The 23747-nt window shown below is 38.4% G+C and overlaps 1 protein-coding gene and 1 long non-coding RNA gene across 2 annotated transcripts; one reads left to right on the top strand and one right to left on the bottom strand.

The window, feature by feature from the left end:
• Positions 1 to 1841: 1841 nt before the first annotated feature.
• ywhag1 (3-monooxygenase/tryptophan 5-monooxygenase activation protein, gamma polypeptide 1) lies at positions 1842 to 22240 on the bottom strand. The gene is made up of 2 exons (XM_082171313.1): positions 22011 to 22240; positions 1842 to 3654 (listed from the first exon to the last, which is right to left on the bottom strand). The coding sequence occupies exons 1-2, from the start codon at positions 22095 to 22097 to the stop codon at positions 2998 to 3000; spliced, it is 744 nt and encodes a 247-aa protein (XP_082027439.1). The 5' UTR covers positions 22098 to 22240; the 3' UTR covers positions 1842 to 2997.
• LOC309499864 lies at positions 16377 to 17179 on the top strand. Its single transcript, XR_014206376.1, has 2 exons — positions 16377 to 16963; positions 17000 to 17179. It is a non-coding gene; the product is annotated as an uncharacterized lncRNA (long non-coding RNA).
• Positions 22241 to 23747: the final 1507 nt, after the last annotated feature.

The following is a 23747-nucleotide window of genomic DNA, read 5'->3' as shown; positions in this document are numbered from 1 at the left end:
AAAATATGAGATGGGAGGAAAAATATATATTTCAAAGCTTTTATGGTCTCTTGAAAATGTTTTATGTTCCCCTGAGACACTTTTTTCTAACTCACAAAGAATGCAGAACTAGAGAACGCCATTTTCTCTGGAGAATGTTAAACTTTTGTGAGTGAACGCAAAGTTTCTCGGAGTAATGCAAAAGCATTGACATAATTTTTCCTCCCATCTCATATTTTTTGTATGTAACTAAGGGGCTCCATAAGATCATGTGACACTTAAAGTCCCCCTGTAGTCAATAATTGTATCCCTTAAAACTCATCTTTGATCAACAAAATGACGTTTAAACGTTTTTTCTTTGTTAAAAAAATCTTCATGCCTTAAAATAGCTTGATTGTAACTCGACACCCTATGAATATGCAAATGAGCCCCGCCTCCACTCACTCACTCAGTCAATCCACTGGTTGACGATCACACCTGATTGGTTACAAGGTAGTTTGTGACGTCAGAAACACCAGCGATTTCAAAGCGTGTGTTTGAGACTGTCTTTGGTTCACTGCAGTTTTAAGGAGAAAATACTCAGCAATGCTGTCGACTTATGAATTTACACATGCTTTGTCTTAAAGCATATTAAAAACACCACATAGACACATAAACTACATTAAAAGCTGGATTTTCACCACAGCGGGAGACTTTAAGACTGGAGAAATTATGCTGAAAATTCAGCTTTGCATATAAAATATTTTTTTATTATTATATATATTAAAATAGAAACCCGTTATTTTAAATTGCAAAAATATCTCACAATATTACTGTATTTTAAATAAATGCAGCATTGGTGAGCATAAGAGACTAATCATAATAAAAAAATCTTAATTATTCCAAAAAACTTGGCCAGCAGCTCATTGTTTTGATCTGCATACTTAATGAATATATTAGTGATTATAGCACTCTCTCTTTACCCTTTTAATCGAGTAGACCTTTGGAGAAGATGAGCGTGAAGAAAACCAGCTTCACCCGAATGAACTTTAAACTAAAGCACAACTGTTGGCACTAACCGTGTGTGGCAGATGCTAGCATTATCCGAGAGGAGGAGACGGCACGGGATGGCACAGAACGGGAGGGGAACACCAGCTCAAACACTGTTGTTCACGATCATCTGACTATACACTAACCACTCTGCCATTGCACATGCATTTATTACAGTAATAACAGTACAACATCATGTTTGCATCAAATGACAGCGCTGAAACGGTGGCTAGAAGAGCACAGTCATGTTTTTATTTATTTTTAATTATCATTATTATTATCATTATGTTTCTTTTGTGCAACCGCTACATGACTCACATTTAAGATACCAGTAGACGAGGGAAAAAAAATAATAAAGAAAACAGAAATCTTAAGAATAGGCAATGTTCCATGAGTGAAGCCCATACAGAAATAAAAAATAAAACACTGATATAACAGCAAATCTTAAATATCTCACAGCAGAATTTGACAGAAGAAAGCACAGAAAGGAAAACTCATTCAACATTAATCGTTTCACAATGTAATCATAATTTACCGTGACAAAATGTCGGATATGTTGGTTATTTTTTTAAATATTTTTTTTGTCTTTTCGCTTTCTTTTTGTTCCTTTATTTTAAAACCCAAATACAAGAATTGCATGTCACTATAGCAACATCCATAACAGATTTATGGTTAACACGCACTGTTTTGGTATAGCGTACTTCAGCGAGGAAAAAAATACATTAGAAAGGAATCATAACAGATTGAAACAATCCAATATAAAGTAATAAATAGAAAATAATCAGATTCAATTCTTGTCATTTCTTGTTCATATGAATACATAACATCTACAATTTTTAAAGTTAATAAAGTCGAGCTATGGTATATAAATACATCACCAGCATGCACAATATTGTATTATCGAGAATATTGGAGCTGTAATCGTCAGAAACAGTATAATAGGCAAGTGCATTTCATGAGAATTTTGTTAAAAATAAATTAACAGAATAACAAACAAAAAAACAAAAGTCTATGGTATCAGTGATATAAACCGAGCGCATCAAACCAAGTAATTAGGCATTGCTTTCAAATGCTCGTTTTTCTGCAAAGCATTGGGATTATGATATTTTTCAGTTGATTATTTTAATCAATAATAGCCTACTACTCTTCAGTGCATTACAATTAAACGTCATTATTCTCGAACAGGGCCGTTTTTGATATCCACGAAATAATAATGATAATAATAACGATTTCAATCACCGGTTTTAGCTTTGGATTGAGAAGGCAATGCATGTAAACTGGGGAGATCAGAACTGTGTTATTTATTTATTTTTATTTAGTGAGATGTGAGATGCATACTAACGACGTGTATCATAAATGGCACAGATAACCAGTTCAAAACGTAAACGACTGTCAAACATTAGTGGGTGCAATTCAGAATCCCAATAAACGTCTATCCGAGAGATAACAACGCGCCCAGCGCAGCCGGTTTTGCAAGGCGTCGATAACATTCAAGTTTTCACTTTTTTCTTTTTCCGTAAGCCTATCCTTGATGCTTTGAAGTACTTCTTACTCACAATGTAAATTAATATAAGCAGCTCCGCTTCGTATTTCACTACAATAACAGCCACTACGCCAGTGTTCGGGTTTATCGTAACTCTTCAGCCACTTCAGAATAGACTTGACGCACCGACAAGCTGTTGTTCAGGTAAACGTCACAGAACAATAGCTACGTCTATTATTATTTTTTATGTTTTTTTAAATGTTTTTTTGAGGCGTACCATTCTTTTTAACTAGCATATTTCTCTAAATCGTAATTTAGTGGGAAATAAAGAAAACTGCGGCGACTATCATCAGCAAACGTGGCTCCATCATGCCTCCATTTTGTGATTTTTTTTTTTTTTTTTATGAATTTTTTTTATTTGTTTTTCTTTATAGTGTGCGCACGCGTGTTTTACATTACGGCCGAGAGGAAAAGGGTCTCAAAAGATCTTCTCTTTTCTTCAATGCTTAATTGTTGGCTTCGCCCGCCTCGTCGTCTTGTTGGTCGCTCGTCCAGAGCGTCAGGTTGTCTCGCAGGAGTTGCATGATGAGGGTCGAGTCTTTGTAGGAGTCCTCATTCAGGGTGTCTAATTCAGCGATGGCGTCGTCGAAAGCCGTTTTGGCGAGATGGCAGGCTTGCTCCGGTGCGTTCTGGATCTCGTAGTAGAAGACAGAGTAATTGAGCGCCAGACCTAAGCGGATGGGGTGTGTAGGTTGCATGTGCTCTTTGCTGATCTCATGGGCTTCGCTGTAGGACTTCTCAGAAGACTCGACCACTCCTGCTTTCTTCTCGCCGGTGGCCACCTCCGCCAGGTAACGGTAGTAATCGCCCTTCATCTTCAGGTAAAACACTTTGCTCTCGTGCTGGACGTCTCCGCAGTTCTTGATCAGGAAGTTGTCGAGGAGGTTGAGCACGTCTTGGCACACGGTCTCCAGCTCCTTCTCGATCTTCTCACGGTAAGCGCGAACCATCTCGATCTTTTTCTCGTTGCCGTCCGCCGAGGTCTTCTGCTCGATGCTGGAGATTACGCGCCAGGACGAGCGCCGAGCGCCGACCACGTTCTTGTAGGCCACGGAGAGCAGGTTCCTCTCCTCGTTGGAAAGGGCCTCGTTCAGCTCCGTTACCTTTAAGATGGAGAGGAGGTGATGTTATTTTAACCATTCTTTAACAGGTTTTACAGTCAAAGCGGCCAAGTGATGCATGCTCTTTATGAATAAAATAACATTTACATTTACAGTCAAACCAACGTTTATTCAGACACCTTCAACATTTCTCACATTATCATTCGCTAAAATGGTAATAAAATATGAGCAGAACTCAGTTGATATTTGACTGGTTTTGTCCGTCCTTCTGTTAGACTGTCTCACACATGAATTATGTTGAATATCTGTCAGCTGTTAAATTTAACTACACAATTAGATAATACCAGTTTAGCTCAACCAATCACCAAGCAATGCTTCATTTTGTTCAGTCTGTGTGTAAAAAGAGCATTAGCAATTAAAGACAAAACACTTCAGCAAAACATGATCAGCTCAAAGTGTCGGAATCATTTTTGGTCCCAAATATTTATAAATTTTACTGGTAGTCACTGTATGAAGAATTTTTGGGTATAATGTCACAGTTTACTTTACTTTATTTTGCTCTCCTCACTTACATAAATCCTCACTAAATTATTCAGACGCCAGATATTTTTTGGTTTGACTTGACTCTTTGTCTCACTGAGGCTGCATTGATTAAAAATGCAGAGAAAATTGAAAAGTTTTTTTTATTTATTTAATATATTTTAAACTGTAATTTATTCCTGTGATCAAAGCTGAATTTCCAGCATCATTACTCCAGTCTTCAGTGTCACATGATCCTTCAGAAATCATTCTAATATGATGATTTGATGCTCAAGAGTCATGATATGAGTGTTGAAAACTTTCATTGCTGCTTAATATTTTTGTGGAAACCGTGGAACAATAGGGGTAATTTAAAGTAAAGGTTTGACCTTATTTAGTGACAGAGCTGTTCATGCAGCACTAGGGCATTAGTGTCACTCATAATCCTGCTTCATTTGCATGGGTCACTAATGAAAAGCAAAAGGGCGACGATTGTCTTTATACACACATCTTTGTCAAATTCAGCCATGTCCATTAAATTTGAATTAGTGCTGGGCAACGATTAATCGTGATTAATTGCATCCCAAATAAAAGTGTGTGTTTACAAAATATATGCATGTGTACTATTTATAATTATTTTGTATATTTATATTTATATATAATATAAATTATATATATATATATACAGACCCTTTCCAAAAAATTAGAATATCATGGAAAAGTTTATTTATTTCCATAAATCCATTCAAAACGTTAAACTTCCATAGATTATAGATTCAGCTTCCAGCTCATAAAACCCACGAAAACAGGATTTCAAAAAATACATGAAATCACACAGTAATTACACAGTAATACCATGGTCATTGAACCAGGTTTGGGTTATTTTGGCAGTGTGGGCAGGTGCAAATCCTGCTGGAAAATGAAGGAAGCATGAAGTGCTCTGGAAATGTCCTGGTAGACGTCTGCGTTGAGTGGACAGCACAGTGGACCAACACCAGCCGATGACACGGCTCCCCAAACCAACACAGACTGTGGAAACTTCACACTGGACTTCAAGCATCTTGGATTGTGTGCCTCTCCATTCTTCCTCCAGACTCTGGGACCTTGGTTTCCAAATGAGATGCAAAATTTGCTCTCATCAGAAAAGAGGACTTTGGTCCACTGTGCTTTATTAAATCCAGAGTCAACGCAGCCGTCTACCAGGACATTTGCAGAGCACTTCATGCTTCCTTCAGCAGACAAGCTTTATGGAGATGCTGACTTAATTTTCCAGCAGGATTTGCACCTGCCCACACTGCCAAAATAACCCAAACCTGGTTCAATGACCATGGTATCACTGTGTAATTACTGTGTGATTTCATGTAATATTCAAATTTTTTGAAATCCTGTTTTCGTGGGTTTTATGAGCTGGAAGCCCAAATTATGTACAAATAAACAACTAAATACTTGAAATCGTTTAAGTTGTGGGCCCTGAATCTATAATCTATGGAAGTTTAACGTTTTGAATGGAATTATGGAAATAAATAAACTTTTCCATGATATTCAAATTTTTTGGAAAGGGTCTGTATACATATATATACAGTATATACATGCAAATATTTCTTAAATGCATACATGCATATGTACACAGTACACACACATATATTATGTAAACACACTTTTATTTTGGATGCGATTAATCGTTGCTCAGGACTAATTTGAACAGTTGAAGGAAATGTCCTGCAAGTGCAGAATTACGGCAGAGAGGGTTGTGTTGTAGATGGTAGTTCACAATGTCCTTTTGTGAGTCATGAACAGTTCAAGTAAGCTTCAGCGTGGTGATTTTCCAGATGTCTATTTATGGACATGGCTTCTTCATTGTTCGTTTTCACCATGTGTAGTAAATCTATTCATAGAAGACTGGCAGAGTTTCAAACGAACGGCATGCCACTCGCTTTTGTGTAAAAACATCGCAAGCTGAATTCCTGTTTTTGTCGTTTACAGAGCAACATAGTGAAGAGTGAGCCTACACATTCTTTACAAAAAACTGTCCGAATGAACAGGGATGCTTTGATTCAACAGCCTGACAGTGGGCGGATGAGCTGGAGACTAAAGAAAGATCTCTCTCGCTTCTCTTCTTCTACCTTTCAGATGCAATTCCCTGCGTCCTTCGGAGAGGCTCCATGATTTTTGCTGTATCATTAGTCATCCAAAAACACACAACCAATGCATTCAGTGCATCCTTCTGAAATTTAAAGGAGTACTTCACTTTTGACTCTCCCCCATGTCATCCAAGATGTTCATGTCTTTCTTTCTTCAGTCGAAAAGAAATTAAGGTTTTTGAGGAAAACATTCCAGGATTTTTCTCCATATAGTGACTTCAATGGGGTCCAACGGGTTGAAGGTCCAAATGTCAGTTTCAGTGCAGATTCAAAGTCTCGACACGATCCCAGTCGAGAAATAAGAGTCTTATCTAGCGAAACCATCGGTCATTTTCTATTTTGTTTTATTTTTAATGATCTACTTTTTAACCACAAATGCCCGTCTTGTACTATCTCTGAGATGCATTACGTCATCACATTGGGAAGGTCATGCGTGACATCGTTAAACATCCAGGATATGCACACGTAAGGACCATTATAAACAATAAACTGACACAAATACATATAAATATGTGTCATTCAACATACAATAACTTTGAACGGTCCTCCTACTCCAAACTTGTAAACACTGGGTCGGTACTTCCGACTACGTCACCTTTCCAACGTAATGACGTAATGTGTGGCGCATCTCAGAGTCAGAGATAGTACAAGACGGGCATTTGTGGTTAAAAAGTATATAATTGTAATTTTTTTAAAGAAAATGGCCGATCATTTCGCTAGATAAGACTCTTATTTCTCGACTGGGATCGTGTCGAGACTTTGAATCTACACTGAAACTGACATTTGGACCTTCAAGCAGTTGGTTGCCATTGAAGTCCATTATATGGAGAAAAATCCTGGAATGTTTTCCTCAAAAACTTTAATTTCTTTTCGACTGAAGAAAGAAAGACATGGACATCTTGGATGACATGGGGGAGAGTCAATTATCAGCACATCTTTATTTGAAAGTGAACTATTCCTTTAAAGCTGCGTTCACACTACACGTGACAAAGCGACACGATACCATTCATTTCAATGGGGAGCGGGCGACTTCCGGCGACACGCGCGGTCGCGACCGTTGGCAACTGGATGGGGCGTGTCTGGCGACACGACAAAGTTGAGAAATGTTTAACTTTATGCAAATGAAGAGCGACTTTCGCGAGCGACAACCAATAGGAGTGGAGCCTGGAGCGCGCGTCATCATCCTTCTCCGCTCAGCCCCTCGCCCCATCGACAGAAAGATGGAGGAGTATTTTTTTTAATCTAAAATACTACTGTTATTGTGTCATGAAATGTAGTTATATGAGTTTTTCAGTCGAGAATGTAGTTGTTTAAAGCTCAAATATGTGGTTTGTTTATACAGATAGCACCTATTTTCAATTTTGATCTGATATTTTCGGAGTTGTGAGACCCAGGTACTCGTTCATTTAACTTACATGCTTTACGAGTCTAAATATTTAATATTTTCTCTCCAGAATGTTTGTTTTTAGCGGCAAGAAAACTAATTCGCTGTCATTGGATGTTATTCATAACAACCAGTAGTGGGAACGCCCACTAGCGACCTCATCGCCAGCCACCGGCGACATGCAGCGACAAAGTCGCGTGTAGTGTGAACGCAGCTTAATACAGAGAGTGGCTCTTGATAACCTGAGCTCTCATCAGCGAAGCTGTAGGTTTGATAATGATTTTAATCGGAAAAGAAAACATGATTTCAATGACATGCAGTTTTTGGGATTCTGACAATTGACAACAGATTTTTATTTTATTTTCGTCAACCCCTTTGAGCTAAAATATGTACTTAATACCCCAAGATTTTAAATTAATTAATATTTACAGAAAAATAACCTTTGCAAAAGATGGTTTGCGCTGGCTCAAGCTGTTAGTAAATCTGGCCCTTCATTTTTTTTTTTTTTTTTATAAGCTTCTTGTTTTGATTTGATCACAAAAAAAAAAAAAAAATCAGTTAATTAAAATAAATTTTATTAAATTTTTTACCTTATTATAATTTAATTAATTAGCTTTTCATAGACTCACAAACCCCGGTTCAACATGGACAAACACTGTAAAAAATATATTTATAAATAAAACCAATATTATTAGAGTATGTTTTATGAGAAAATACTATTTAAGTCTTTCTACTTCACAGTTAAATTCAATATATGTTACTTACCACTTCTTTGTAATTATTAAGTGTAGTTGCACATTAAACAAAACCAGCAAAACCAACAAAACCAGTCACATGGGTAAATTTTTTGAAATTGAGATGTATACATCACATAAAAGCTGAATAAATAAGCTTTCCATTGATGTGTGGTTTGTTATGATAGGACAATATTTGGCCGAGATACAACTATTGAAAATCTGGAATCAGAGGGTGCAAAAAAATCGAATTTTGCTGCATTCACTAACAAATATATTTTTTTTTACATATTTACGGTAGGAAATGTACAAAATATCTTCATGGAACATGATCTTTACTTAATATCCGAATGATTTTTGGCATAAAAGAAAAATCGAAAATTTTAACCCATACAATGTATTGTTGGCTATTGCCACAAATATACCCGTGCGACTCGTGACTGGTTTTGTGATCCAGGGTCACATATGTGCACTGGCTCATAAACAGAATAAACACTAAATCAGCTTTTCCTGCTTCAGACTCGCAACAATTTACAGTATCACTGATCAATTTCACCACAACTTGCTTCCATTTCAAGCACAACAGCCATTAAACACCCTGAGACTGGAAGAGACAGTTGCTGAATCATTGTGTAACGCATAAACTGGTATTGCAGTCATAGTTATGTTTGCGTACAGTACCATTTACAAACTGCCTTTAACCTCTTCCACGTATAACGTCCCATCCAGACAGTGGGGGGGAAGTAAAGAGCCGTTTCCATAGAAACAGGGTAATCGTCTTTGTTTGGACGCAATCGACTATCTCTGCTGCTGCCGTGGCAACAGCAATGATGTCCACGCTTCTTGCGCGCGTGTGTGTGTGTGTGTGTGTGCGAGATTGCATGTGTTTGTGTGTCTGTAATGCGTGTGTGTGTGTGTGTATATGTGCGAGATTGCATGTGTTTGTGTGTCTGTAATGCGTGTGTGTGTGTGTGTGTGTGTGTGTGTATGTGCGAGATTGCATGTGTTTGTGTGTCTGTAATGCGTGTGTGAGCGTGTGGGTGGATGAGACATGCTGTTGTACGTGGATAGGCTACATACTCATAATAACCTGTCAGGAAAATCTGCTGTTAATCAAGCAGTGCATGTGTAGAGATCATATATGATCACCAAAATTACATATTTAAAGAAGTTTTCCTTGAAAAGAAATTTCTTCATGCCTTAAAATAGCTTGAATGTAACTCGACACCCTTGCCTCATTTAGTATGCGTGGTTCTATGAATATGCAAATGAGCCCCGCCTCCACTCACTCACTCAGCTCAGAGATCCACTGGTTGACGATCACACGTTGATCTGATTGGTTACAAGGTATTTTGTGACGTCATAAACACCAGCGATTTCAAAGCGTGTGTTTGAGACTGTCTTTGGTTCACTGCAGTTTTAAGGAGAAAAAACACAAACTTTTGAAAGTGGGTTTCAATGCGCAAGTTTTTAAAAAACATACCGTTATCATCTTCGTGTAAACTAAAAACCCGTGAATATGTGAAAACGGTGACGTCATGTGTATCACGTGTTCACAAAGTGACATCGCCATCTACTGGCCTGGCACGAATAATACCGTTTTTTTTGTTTTTTTATTGTTTTTGTGGATTCGTGTGAATGAGGATCATTTTGACACCGTTGTCATCTGTACACAAAAAATGCAAAGGAAAAACATTTCCGCTTTTAGTACATCGTTGTGGAGTAAATGCACCCTAAGTTTCAACCTTAAAGGAACACTCCACCGTTTTTTGAAATAGGGCTTATTCACCTTCTTTCCTACATTTAGATAGGTGGGCAAATGCATTTTTGTCTCAGTGCATGCATTGTTTTAGTTTGACAGGGTCGGCGCGAGCTTAGCTTAGCTTAATGAATGGAATCCTTTGTTGCCAGCTAGCATGTCCTGAGTAAAAGTGATAATTATAATTTTTTTAAACACCTAATTACTTATTGTGGCCTGCGTATTCACAACGAGTACAAATAGCGATGCAGATTAACACTAGCCGATTTCCTAGACAGATATTGATTTGGGACTATATTAGGGGGAAGCACAGGCGAAGCACTGCTACTTGGGCGCAGAGATATCACGCCGGTATGTTCTTCTTCTTCCGTTTTTTGGCACGTTGCACGCCGGTATGTTGACGGAAGTTGTGGGATTTCATGTGTTGCGTGATATCTCTGCGCCCAAGTAGCATCTGCATAGGAAATGGCCTAGTCTTAATCTGCAAAAGTGAGTAATCCAGTAGTTGCTGGAAGCAAAACAGGTTGCGAGTGTTACATGTTGACTTTAAAAAGAGTTAAAAGTAAAAAAAAGATATTCATGATCTACTCGCCTTTATGATTTCCATATGATGTTATTCAGACACTTATGTCCAAGTCAAATCTGGCACTTTCACCTTCAAGAATGTTTTTTTGCCTACAGCTGGAAAACATGGTACTTTTTATGTCCTTTTTGAAGACGAACACACTGTGCTATATTACACTTTATGAGTTCTACGTAAAAACATAAAATCATACCGGTTTCAAACACGAGTCAGTATCTTAGTGGGCCAAAAGACTTCAAAATGCAATGCTGTATGATTTATGATGGGTGAAATGGTTTTAAATAGAAGGCAAACACCAAACTACTTTATTTCAATGCCTTGTTACTTCAGTGGCATGATATCTTAACTCTATAAATCATACACAATCTAGCGCAACCATGGTAAAGCACTTGATTGTTTGGCCTCATTAGAGACAGATGCATTGAGCAGTATTGCACAACAGTGCAGTGATACAGCTCTTGTTGTGTGCTAATTCTGTCCGTGAGGCTTTGTGGTCATTGTAATCCATGGTTTGGGTTTCATCATAAGACTCCAATGAAGCCGCCAGCTATTGCAGCAAATGTTCGGCGACTTTTAACCCAAGTTGCAGATTATGATCAAGAGAAAGGGTGAAGAAAGAGAAAAGGGCTTGAGATGGCAAGAAGTAAGAAAGACAGTAGGGTTGTGCCGATGGACGATATCATCGTCCATCGTGATGGCTGGCCGACATCACATTCTTAAAGGGGTGGTATAATGCCCTTTTCACAAGATGTAAAATAAGTCTCTGATGTCCCCAGAGTGTGTGTGTGTGAAGTTTTAGCTCAAAACACCCCACAGATATTTTTATATAGCATGTTAAAATTGTCACTTTTTGAGGGTGAGCAAAAACACGCCGTTTTTGTGTGTGTTCCTTTAAATGCAAATGAGCTGCCTCTTCAAGAGCTCGTGTTCTTTTACCTCACACACACATGCACTGAAAACTTTTAGCCTTTTATGTTCAAACCGGAGTCAGACAATGATGGAGAGACTCAAGAAGAAGTGACAACATGTAGAAGCAACAGGACATTTCTGAATGGTTAGTTGATGAATTTATGAAGCTGATGTGTAGTTATCTTCTAGTCATTGATTAGCATATTCTGTCTTCATAATCTATAAATCGTGTTCAGGGGGCGGGATTTATGTAAATTCTAGGGTTGGTGATGTCACTAACCCGGGAGGAATGTGGTGTAGTCTCTACCAGCCGTTTGTTGTAGTCCTTAAAAAGCCATTTCTTTAAAAGCAAATATCTCCCTTTGCGTTGTAACTTTGCAGATGTTGTTTACGCTCAAACAGCAACATTACACACTAACTAAAGTTAGACAAGTGAAATCAATCAACCACCCCTTTAAAGTATCGGTTAAGCAATTATTTTCACAAAAAAATAGCTGATGATCAGGGCCGATTATATCCTGTCAATCAAAAGAGGGCAGAAAAATGTGTCGTACTGCAACTCGTACTGTGTGAGAAGAAAACGTCTCGTGTTGAATTTAGGGCCGTTGAGTTTAACGCGTCAATAACGCTTTAACGGTTAAAGAATTGTGACGTTAAAGAGGCTCTATTTGACCCTATGAATCATCCGTAGTTCAAGCCAGGGTTGCGGTTTTACCAACTTCACGAAGAGCTTTTTTGTGGTTACTTCTGATAAGAAACAAAGTCTCAGCTTTCAAATTCTGTCCATTACATCACAACATTTAATAAACAGCATTTTAATGCACTTAAATGTGACATGACAGATCGCTGTAGTGCCTCAAGCAGAGTCTTTTATTCCACTTTAATACAAGTTATAACACGAAAACACATGCATGAACATCTAAAGGTTTGTTGAAAGATACAGAACAACTTACTGAAATGTATCATGTCTCATGTAATCCCTCATCGGTGTTTCAACCGTGGAAAGACGTCAATAAAACAGCTTGTGAACAATATATCACTTAATGTTACATTTACCTCAGGAAGGTTCTCCGATGTTCAATTCGTTAGTTAGCTATAAAAACACTAGAGGAGATTATTAACTATGAATTATATATGTATGTTTGAATAAATTTGTCATGAATACAAGTGTTTATGAAAATACCTAATGTGCAACGGAGTTGTATTCAAACATTATTATATCTGAAATTAAATAGCATGTGAATATAATAGTTTAGGCTCTTTTGTTGATTTTAACCTCTAATATTATAGTAATGCACCAAATGAGAGGGTTTCCTGTATAGTTTACAGCATTAGTTGGGGAAGTGTTTTGTTTCTTTTGTTTTTTTTACATCCTTTTGGACAAGCTTTTAATGAACAAAATCAAACTATTGGGATCTGTAACGGTCACCAGCTGGAGTGCCCTTGGGAACACACTCCACAACACACTATTGTCATTCCCTCACAAACTACATCTCCCATAATTCTCTGCCTGGACTCATTAGCACTCATTGTTTTCACCTGTGTCTCATTATCTTGTTTAGCTCACCCCATATACGCCTGGTTTTCTCATTCATTATCTGCAAAGTCTTGTTTAGTGTTACACTGTAATTCCGAGCATTCTCCCTGATTTCATGTCTCGTGGTTTTAGGATTTCTTGCTTGTTCCGTGGATTACTCTTTTGCCTGTGTTCTCTGCCTTGTTGTGTTTGTTTGTACGGACTGCCTGCCTGTGTTTGACCTTGCCTTACTGTGCGTTCACACCAAACGCGAATAGCGCGTCAAATTCGCGTCTAGTTGGACGCTTGAACATTTTGAATCCATTCACGCGTCCAGAGCGAAATTGACGCGCGTAAAAAGACAGCCTACCGCATCGGAGCAAGGATCACTTTTCAGGACACCAACTACAGGCACTCTGTCCATCTGTCGTCGGTTAGAAAATGTATATGAAATTTTAAATACAGTATATTAAATATTGAAAAACTATCAATGTTTTTCAAATTGTGGTACGGATACGACTGTTGGTGCTCTTTCTAGTTATACTCACTAGTATATACTCACTTTCTAGTGATACTCAGTTAACTGTTATATTGAATATTATATTTTGCTATATTGCTATACTCCATTTTGAATGAGTATCCCTTCACTTCACCACGTGACAGCAGCAAGCAGGCTCCTGATTGGTTAACGCGGTGCGAACACGCCAAAGTTCAGATTTTTCAACTCGGGCGTTAGACGCGAATTCGCGTCAAACGCGTGAATGCACAAAAAACACCAAATAAAATTATTCGCGCCAGACGCTCAATTCGCGTCATTCACGCCGCGCTTAACGCCTCATTCGCGCCGCAGGACCTCCAGACGCGTGTAAACACGTCTTTACATTGACTTAACATTGAAATAATTCGCACCAGACACTCTATTTGCATTTGGTGTGAACGCAGCATTAGGGATGGGCAAATGAAGCCTCATGAAGCACTGAGGCTTTCCCGTGAATGTTTCGGGAAAAGATTCGAAGCATCAAGAGTGTCGAAACCAGCGCCATCTTGTGGCAGGTAAAATGTATAGCAGCCATGTTTATGAGCAGCCGAGTGCGCAGCGCCGTTGTTTTATCCATTAAGCACAAATAAAAGCCAACCCTAAATGTTCAGTTTTCTGATAATATAATTCACATATTAAAGTGTGTCAATAAATTAAATGTAACAATTATATTAATACTAATTATAAAAATACCAACATTTGCTTGATGCAATTAAATGGTGGTCTAATTATTTTATGGTTTCTATGCTGTTTATATGGCAGAATATATGATAATGTAACATAGGCTGTAGGCTTATTTATAAATAAATAAACATTTTTAGTAAATGGACTTAAACTTGCAAAAACCTGTAGAGTATCGGTCTGGGTTCAAACATTCCAACATGCAAAGTGAAGCATTCACGTGACTGGAAAGAAAGTGAGGCTTCGTTTTTCGTTAATCACGTGTTTCCCTGAAAACAATACGCGCTCCGGCACGGAGCTTCATGAGAAATTACGCTGCGTACTCGATACGCGCTTTGAAGCTTCAGTGTCAAATGTAACCTCACTACCTTGCCAGTACTTTGGATTACGTCTTTGGATTACCCTGTTCAATAAATACTGCATTTGGATCCTCAACCTTCGTGTCTCAGAGCAGTTCGTGACAGAATCGGTATGGGCCGATATTATTCCGAATAACTGACTATCGGTATCGGAGGAGAAATTTAGTATCGGTGCATTTCTGTTGAAAGCGGCGCAGAAAGCAGAAGAAGAATGCATGCATGCTGGATAGGATGGGATGATGCGGATGTTGTAAGGGCGGAAGAGGGAGATTCTTACCTAAAGTAGCTCATTGTTCTTATATAACCATAGAGTGATTGCAGATGTGTTTTTTTACTGTTTTTGCAGCTGCAGCAGGCGTCTAAAAATAAACCGCATAAAAGCTTTATGACTGTACTGCTATGAAAAAAACATGAGTTGCTGACTTGAAGCCACATCTATGGTAATGCCCGATGAAAGACGGTGGATCACATGCACATGCATGACGGATAACTCACAGCATGAGCACACAGAACTTTCACAATCCTTTAAAAAAGACTCCGCCTCTGAAATTACTTTTCGCCAATCCCTCGTTTTCTACCGAACTCCATTCTGGTGCGTAAAGGCAGACGCTGTGTAACACATACGGTCCACTCGTAAATATTTAAATGGGAGAAGCTCAATATGGTGATTGTAGTTCGCCTAATGCCAGGTTCAGACTACATATATTAGTTTTGTCTTAAAATAGTCACATGTGGAATCTGTGAAAAACACGTGAAGACACATCCTTTTGGACAAGCTTTTAATTAACAATTTGGTTTGGTGTTTATTACATTTCTTATGGTATTTGTACAGCTGTTATTGTATTTGTTTTGATATTATTATTATTTTACTGTAAAGCACTTTGTGACCCTTCTTTGTCTGTGAAAGGTGCTATATAAATAAACTTTACTTGCTTACGGTGTCAGATTGTGCTATTTTGACTCCTAAATGCATGTCTGGAACAAGAACAAGTTTTTTGTTTTATCGACCAATCTTGGCTTGCCATCTGTAAAGGAACACGCCGACTTTTTGGGACTTTAGCTTATTCACTGTATCCCCCAGAGTTAGATAAGTCCACACATACCCTTCTCATCTCCGTGCGTGCCGTAACTCTGTCTGACGCACCCACCGCTAGCCTAGCTTAGCACAAAGACTGGAGGTAAATGGCTCCAGCTAGCATACTGCTCCCAATAAGTGACAAAATAACGCCAACATTTATGTTGTGATTTGTATAGTCACAGTGTATACAAATAACAAGGTCACATGAGACACAGCCATCTTCTAACCGTATACATACTGGGAACTATATTCTCAGAAGGTGAAGCACTGCTACTTCTGCGGAGTGATTTACAGCTGGAACTTGCGACTGACTTCCGAAAACAAGAGCGTAAACAAACAATGTTTGTCAGATTTTTAAAGACAGTGTGCCTCCCTTTTGACACAACAAACCTCTTCCTCAACCCAATATTTACTACTTTACAATAGCGATCAGTGAGCGGTTTGTTTGCGCATTAATAATAACGGACTCTCGTCTCGTGCGCCTAACGTGCGACTCCCGTGTGTCACTGTAAACATCTTTACCTTGATTACAATCGTAATCCATCAAAACTTTCCTAGTTTGCTTTATCCAACCGAGAGATGTTGTTTGCGTATCATGCAGCGCCACCGCTCAGTCTGTTTCACAGCACGATGACTGACTGTTTTAAATTGAATGCATTCGCTTACTGGATCCTTGGACTGAAAACTTTCCAGGAGTTAACGGTTTAAAATGATCTGACTGAAAACAGAGGAGCGGAAACATAAGAATGTCTCTTGTCCAACCAGCTTCTTTTCATTTTTTAAAGTATTGTTCCCGCTATAATGTATTGACTTAAATTATTAAAGGGATACTTCACCGATTAGCATTAAGCTTTGTATCAGTAGAAACCCGGTAGTATTCTGGAATGATCGTGCTTCCCTCCCTCATGTCCCCCTGAGACGAGAAATTTCTGTATTGTGTGTCTGGAAAAAACCTCTGATGATGCAAAAATCATCATTTATCATCATCTGAGGCTTTTGTGTCCAGAGGCGAGAGACTCCAGCCAGTAGGAGGAGCTCGTCCCGCATGTGTTCAACCCGCCCATAGGGGGAGCTCACGATAAAACATCGTCTGTTCAGTTTCCAGTCGACTAGTAGCCTAGCTGTATCATTTCTCCCGATACTGCCCTCTGTAACCGGTAGGCGTGGCGTGGGCGTGGAGGAGTAGGGCAGCAAAGCAAGTGCATTCTGGGAGTTGTTGTCTTTCATCCACATGAGCCAAAAATACATTTTCTGGCTTTTCTCAGTCTAGAAGGCACCAACTTCTACAATAATTTCACATTTCTACCACATAAATGACCCAATTTAAATACACATTCATCTTTCCGGCGGTGAAATATCCCTTTAATCATTAATTGATTGATTTAATGTTTTTTACTGCTCTGCATTCCTCCTCTGACATGATCTGGTGCCACACACAAATCTTTCTTCCATTGCATATTTCCACCAACACCATCGACTTTCTTTCGTTTCGCCATGTTTTAAAGCACTGAACGGAAGAGCTTCTGTGCTCCTATTGGTCAACGTCACAGATGTGAGGAAATTAAACATGCTAGACATTGTGAAGCGTCGCCGGTGTCGGTTATCGTCCACAATGACACGTTATACGAGATAAAACGGCCAATTCTTACGTTCTGACGGCCATTGTTGTTTACAAATCACCACAAAATCATGCTGATATCATGTAGTCTGAACTCGGCTTACAGTTAAAATATTAAAGTCATCCTGTAGTCATTAATTTCATCCCTTAAAACTCATCTTTGATCACCAAAATGACATATTTAAACGTTTTTCCTTGAAAAAACTATTTCTTCACGCCTTAAAATATCTTGAATGTAACTCGACACCCTTGCCTCATTTACTATACGTGGTTCTATGAATATGCAAATGAGTCCCACCTCCACTCACTCACTCACTCAGCTCAGAGATCCACTGGTTGACGATCACACGTTGATCTGATTGTAGTTTGTGACATCAGAAACACCAGCGATTTCAAAGCGTGTGTTTGAGACTGTCTTTGGTTCACTGCAGTTTTAAGGAGGAAATACTCAGCAATGCTGTCGACTTATGAACTTACACATGCTTTGTGTATTAAAGCATATTAAAAACACCATATAGACACATAAACAACATTAAACACTTAATTTTCACCATAGGGGGACGTTAAAAATATTTTATAAAGGAATGCAAACAAATAATAAGGAATCAAATAAAGAAATAAGGAATCAGCTTATTGGCATTTGTCATATCAATTTTGATTATGGTTTAAAATCACTTTTTTTCAGGGCCACTTTCTCAAATTCTATGATTTATGAAAGCAGAACACTTTTTTTATTTCCGCAGAATAAATGTAATTGGTCTAAACTATGGTTAATCCAAGTGTTCAACGCTGAAACTGACAGACTGTGCATAACATGTCAGAACAAATGCACTATAGAATTTATTAAAAAGCAACACGAATAAAACACACCTGACATGTAGATAAACAGTCCTCATAATGGAGTCAAAAATTGCAAGTAATAAATGTTCAATACTACAATAGTAGTCTGAGAGCTGTGGTTAAAGTTATTAGCATCATCATGAGAAGAAGTAACAGTGGATCATCAGCAACGGAACCGATTATTGTGTGTTTGTTTTACACCACGTTAATCTCAGGCTCGTCATCTGAACGCTGTCTGACTTTTCTGTTGGAGTTTATTAGGATTATTGCAGTATTAAGGGTTTCTTCATCCCATAGTGAGAAGAAGAGCTGGATAAACACACACCCCTGAGCTGCACTGGGACCCGATCTTTCCGGTCAGCTGACGAGTAAATCAATACATGGACATATCAGTCCATCCTCCAGTGTGTGTGTGTGTGTGTGTGTGTGTCTCAAAGAGAGGCGATGCAAGCACACTGGATGGCACAAAATAAGTATGGAGCTTAACTTATTAATATTTAAGATTTGGGAGACTCCTGAGAGAGGGAACATGCCATTAATGGCCAGTCAGAATTATTTATTAGTTTAGACCACATAAAAGCAAACAGTTTAGGAAGATGTTGAGGGAACTAATCATTATATGATAGTTGAAATTCACCAATTTGTCAAGCTCATTGTCTCCGAACCAAAACTGTTTTAGTCGAACCATTACGTGAACCGCACTAATGGCAGACTGGTGTATCAGAAGCCCTGTGCAATATCCCTGATCATCCCCCCCTCACAAACACTCATCTGCCCAGCGGATGTCGAGAGATAGTGCAATTACACAATGATGAGGCGTTTTTCAGTAATGGACAGCATCCAGTCTTAGAGAGTAGCTGAGAGGAACGATGCACTTTCCTTTTCATTAAATGGCTGCAAGTATATCAGCTCCAACCAAATCTTGACATGCAATGATTTACAAATCAATAGCCACGTTTTTTAAAACAAATGCTGTAGTAATGTTATTACATTATGTTAGGTTATACTTTATTTGGTAACACTTTATTTTACAGTGTCCTTGTTACATATGTTACATGTACTTACCATAGTAATAACAGTAAATTATGCATAATTACATGCAACTAACCCTCAACCAAACCCTAATCCTACCCTAACCCTATAGTATTATTAGCTACAGTTAGTCCAAAATGCCGCCGCTAGAGTTCTTACGAGATCAAGAAAATATGATCATAAAACACCGATTTGATCATCACTGCATTGGTTACCTATAAAGCTCTGTATTAATTATAAGGTATTGCTACTGACTTATAAAGCCCTAAACGGCTTAGCTCCAGTCTATTTAACGGATCTTCTATCACCCTATAATCCATCGCGCTCTTTAAGATCACTAAATGCAAGGCTTTTGGTCATACCTAGGATATCCAGAACCACCAAAGGAGGGAGAGCATTTTCACATTTGGCTCCAAAACTCTGGAATAGTCTTCCTGATACTGTTCGTTGCTCAGACTCGCTCTCCCAGTTTAAAACTAGATTAAAGTCGCATCTCTTCAGCCAGGCATTCATATAATCCTACAGTTCAAACTACAATCCGGCCTCTAGCTCATAAATGCCAGAGGAGAACTGGCCCCCGACTGAGCCTGGGTTCTCCCAAGGTTTTTTTTTTCTCCATTAGGTCACTTGATGGAGTTTTTCGGTTCCTTGCCACTGTTGCCTTTGGCTTGCTCAGTTGGGGATATTTTGGGGATATTTAATTTAATTTTATCAATCAATAAATTCCTCTTGAAACAAACCTTGTTGTATTATTTTAATTTAATACTGTGAAGCTGCTTTGATACAATCTGTATTGTGAAATGCGCTATACAAATATACTTGACTTGACTTGACTTATTGCTTATTATTACTCAGTACTTAAATATATAATTACACTGTAACAATGACACCTTAAAATAAAGTGTAACCCTTTATTTTAAGGTGGCGTTGTTACGTTGTACTCAAATAAGTACTGAGTAATATTGATTAACTATATGTACGAGTTACGGTTAGGGTTTGGTGGTTTAGGGTTAGTTACTTGTAATTATGCATAATTTACTGTTATTACTATAGTAAGTACATGTAACTATGTCACCTTAAAATAAAGTGTAATTTCATTACTTTGTAGATGTTATTAAAATAGCATATATATTGCTCCTGTCAGATGACTTGTGCATATGGAAGCTTGCTTACGCCACCTAATAAAAAATAAGTCACAATTCTGACTTTTTCCCCCCACAATTGTAAGCTGATATCATGCAATTCTGCAACAAATAAAAAAAAAAATGTATTCAGTGGCGGAAATAATTTTTTTGGATCTCATAATAAATTACAGATTGTTAATTTTGTAGTAAAAACACATTGCATAATGTGGAGGACTAGTGACAAAATAAATCATTGTAATTTTTTGTATGATAAATATCTGCATTTTAAAACGTGAAATAATGTATATCGTCCATTTAAAAATGGATTTAATTCCATTAAATTATTAAATTGATAACTGATTTCATTTTATGTCACTTCTAGTGCTCTATATATATTGACATTTTAGGTTATGAACCGTTTTATTTTGATTACTTTCATTATTTCTTTTACTTTAGCTGTGATGTCTTAAGTGTTTTACAGACGTTGCACTGATACGTGAATTAGGTGTGACCTCCAAAACTTCCATGACTGGAGATTGTGATTTTTTTAAAACACTGGTTGAGGTTTTAAAACCACAAATGTCAGGGTTATCTAGTTCTTCCTTGCAATATGATCCAATCAACTTTCAGTGCAAACCTACGCCCTTGATGAGGAGAGAGAGAGAGAGAGAGAGAGAGAGAGAGAGGGGTTGGTGGTAACTTGTACCCTATTGGATGGAGGCTGATGGATGGATGAAATGCTGCATTATGGGCACTGCACCTTGGCACACGTTGCGACACGCCTAGTGAGAGCGAACCTGCAAAGCCGGAGAATGTGAATGTGCGAAACCCAAATGTAAATCGATGTGAGACAGAAGTCAGTGCTGCACGATCACAGCTTCTGAGACAAAAGAGAGAAGCGTTGGATCATCTGCATCCAACACCAGCATAATATCACACTTATGAATCACAAACCTCTTTAATAATGCATGCTTTCAGAGAAATTCTGCACTGAATCGGCATTCACTGGATGCATAGGCTATATCATTAATGTCTCTGGATTTGTGAGCTAAACTGTTATAATTCTGGCCATGCATGTGCTGTACTGAAGTGTCTATCTGATAGTCCAGTTCGCTCGGATCTTTGAAAGGCACCGCCCAGAAATCTGGATTCGCTGCATTATTATCCTCATGCATTATTATCCTCTATTTTAATGAATGACAGGCAGTGACACACAATATTCCCAAATCAGCCTCGTCATCATTACAGCAGGACTGTGACCTGTCAGTCGGTCCGGATCAACTTATATGGGCCTTTAGACTAAAGAACGTGCGCGCGCTCACTCGAATCGATTATGTCATCAATATAAGAACGTTGAAAAGATTCATAAAAAGAAGAAAGAAGAACGTGCACGCGCTCACTCGAATCGATTATGAAAATCAGTGGAATTTCCAGTGGCAATGCGACGAATGCATTATTATATATCACTGTACGATCCGCACGATATTGTGAGACAGTTCACTTCGCGTGATTATAACTATGTGGATAGCCAAATTATAAATGAATAATGCATGTGCAGAATATAATGCATAAGTTGCACTTACCGATTTCATGGCAGAAGCCATATCGTCATATCTCTCCGCCTGCTCGGCCAGCCGGGCTTTCTGGACCAGCTGCTCGCGGTCGACCATGTTTAAATCGCGCTTGGTTCGGGTGATATGGGTGTATTTAGTGGATATGCCGTGGGACACGCGCGAGCTCCTCTTGCCGCTGCAGCTGCTCGCTCTCTCTCACTCTCTCTCACTCTCTCTCGCTCTCTCTCTGCGCGCGTGCCGATGCAACACGCCCCTCCCCCTCCTTACGCTTTCACTGGATTGCGTCATCAGTTGTGAGGGGGGTGCAGTGACGTCAAGATCATGAGGGGTCTCGCGCGACACTGACTCGATCGAAAATTACTACAAAATGTAAGTGATTTTGAAGTAATTGTTCTCTTTGTAAACAGCATCCTAAAACTGTAGTGCATATTATTAGTCCCAGAATAATGATAATAATAATGTTTTATTTTATTTTATTTGATGTTTGATTTTCTACAAAGTATTTTGCATCACCGCTGAACTTTATACCTTTTTATGTAAATCTGTTATGATACATGTTTGCACAGTTAAAGTTTCTTCAGATGTTTTTATTTTATTATAATTTTTTTTAAGAGACCAATAAAAAAATAAATAGACAAATCATATTCAATCATATGTTATGGAAGCTTGTTACCGCTACAAATTAAACATTTTAAAAGATAATTGTGACTTTTTATCTCACAATTGCGAGTTTACATCTCGCAATTCTGACTTTATTTCTCAGAATTGCGAGATATAAAGTCAGAATTGCGTGAAATAAAGTCGCAATTGCGTGTTATAAAGTCAAAATTCGGACTTTTTTTCTCGCAAAATTTCGCGACTTTATATCACGCATTTTTTACTTTATAACACATAATTGCGTGATATAAAGTCCAATTCTAAGGGGAAAAAAGACAGACTTTTTTTATTTCATTCTTTTTTTTTTTTATACCTCAGAATAGTTTATATCTCACAATTCTGACTTTATAACACACAATCGCGACTTTATATCATGCAATTCTGACTTTATATCTCCCAATTGCGACTTTATTTCTCAGAGTTCTGACTTCATATCTCGCAACTGTGAGAAAAAAAGTCCGAATTGTGAGATAAAAAGTCGCAATTATTATTATTTATTTATTATTCAGTGGCGGAAACAAGCTTCCATATATGTTTTTAAATATGTTATTTTGAGGATTTTTATTTTGGACTTTAAAGCCACACCACGGAACTTTTGCGGGCGCTAGGGGCACTAGACCTGTAACTTTCACGTCTAGCGCCCCTAGAGGCCACAAGCGCTGCAGCACTGTCGCAAAAGTCTAGAAGACAGTATATCAGAGCCTATGGTCACGTGACGGCCGTAAAGCGATACGTTCTCCAGGTCACATGACCTGGCCAACGACGGTCCGTCTTCTCCAAACTTACATAGGCGGTATTTCAAGAGGGCAGCCCCGATCGGAGCATTAATAGTGTCAAACGCTGTATATTGGCCTGAGGAATCATTTAAAATAACTCGTATGCGTCAACTCTTTAGGTCACAAAGTCCGCGGTGTGGCTTTAAAATATCCGCGTCATCTGCAACTCTTTAATGTGGTGCTTTACGTCTATAGCGAGAGAGAGAAGCAACGCACACAGAGCGGAAAGAGCTTGAATGAAGCGAATTTGGCAGATACAAATATTAGAGGATATAGCTCTGATCATTACTGTCAGTAAACGACCCTGAGCGCT

Source organism: Leuciscus leuciscus (assembly GCF_965113295.1).
Source record: "Leuciscus leuciscus genome assembly, chromosome: 5".
NCBI lineage: Eukaryota > Metazoa > Chordata > Actinopteri > Cypriniformes > Leuciscidae > Leuciscus > Leuciscus leuciscus.
The sequence above is the reverse complement of the archived record's forward strand: the minus strand, read 5'-3'. Positions and strand labels throughout refer to the sequence as shown.

Coding starts and splice junctions, on each gene's coding strand:
- ywhag1 (XM_082171313.1), bottom strand. CDS start 22,097: ATGGTCGACCGCGAGCAGCTGGTCCAGAAAGCCCGGCTGGCCGAGCAG. Junction 3,655..22,010: donor TGGCTTCTGCCATGAAATCG/GTAAGTGCAACT, acceptor TCCATCTTAAAG/GTAACGGAGCTGAACGAGGC.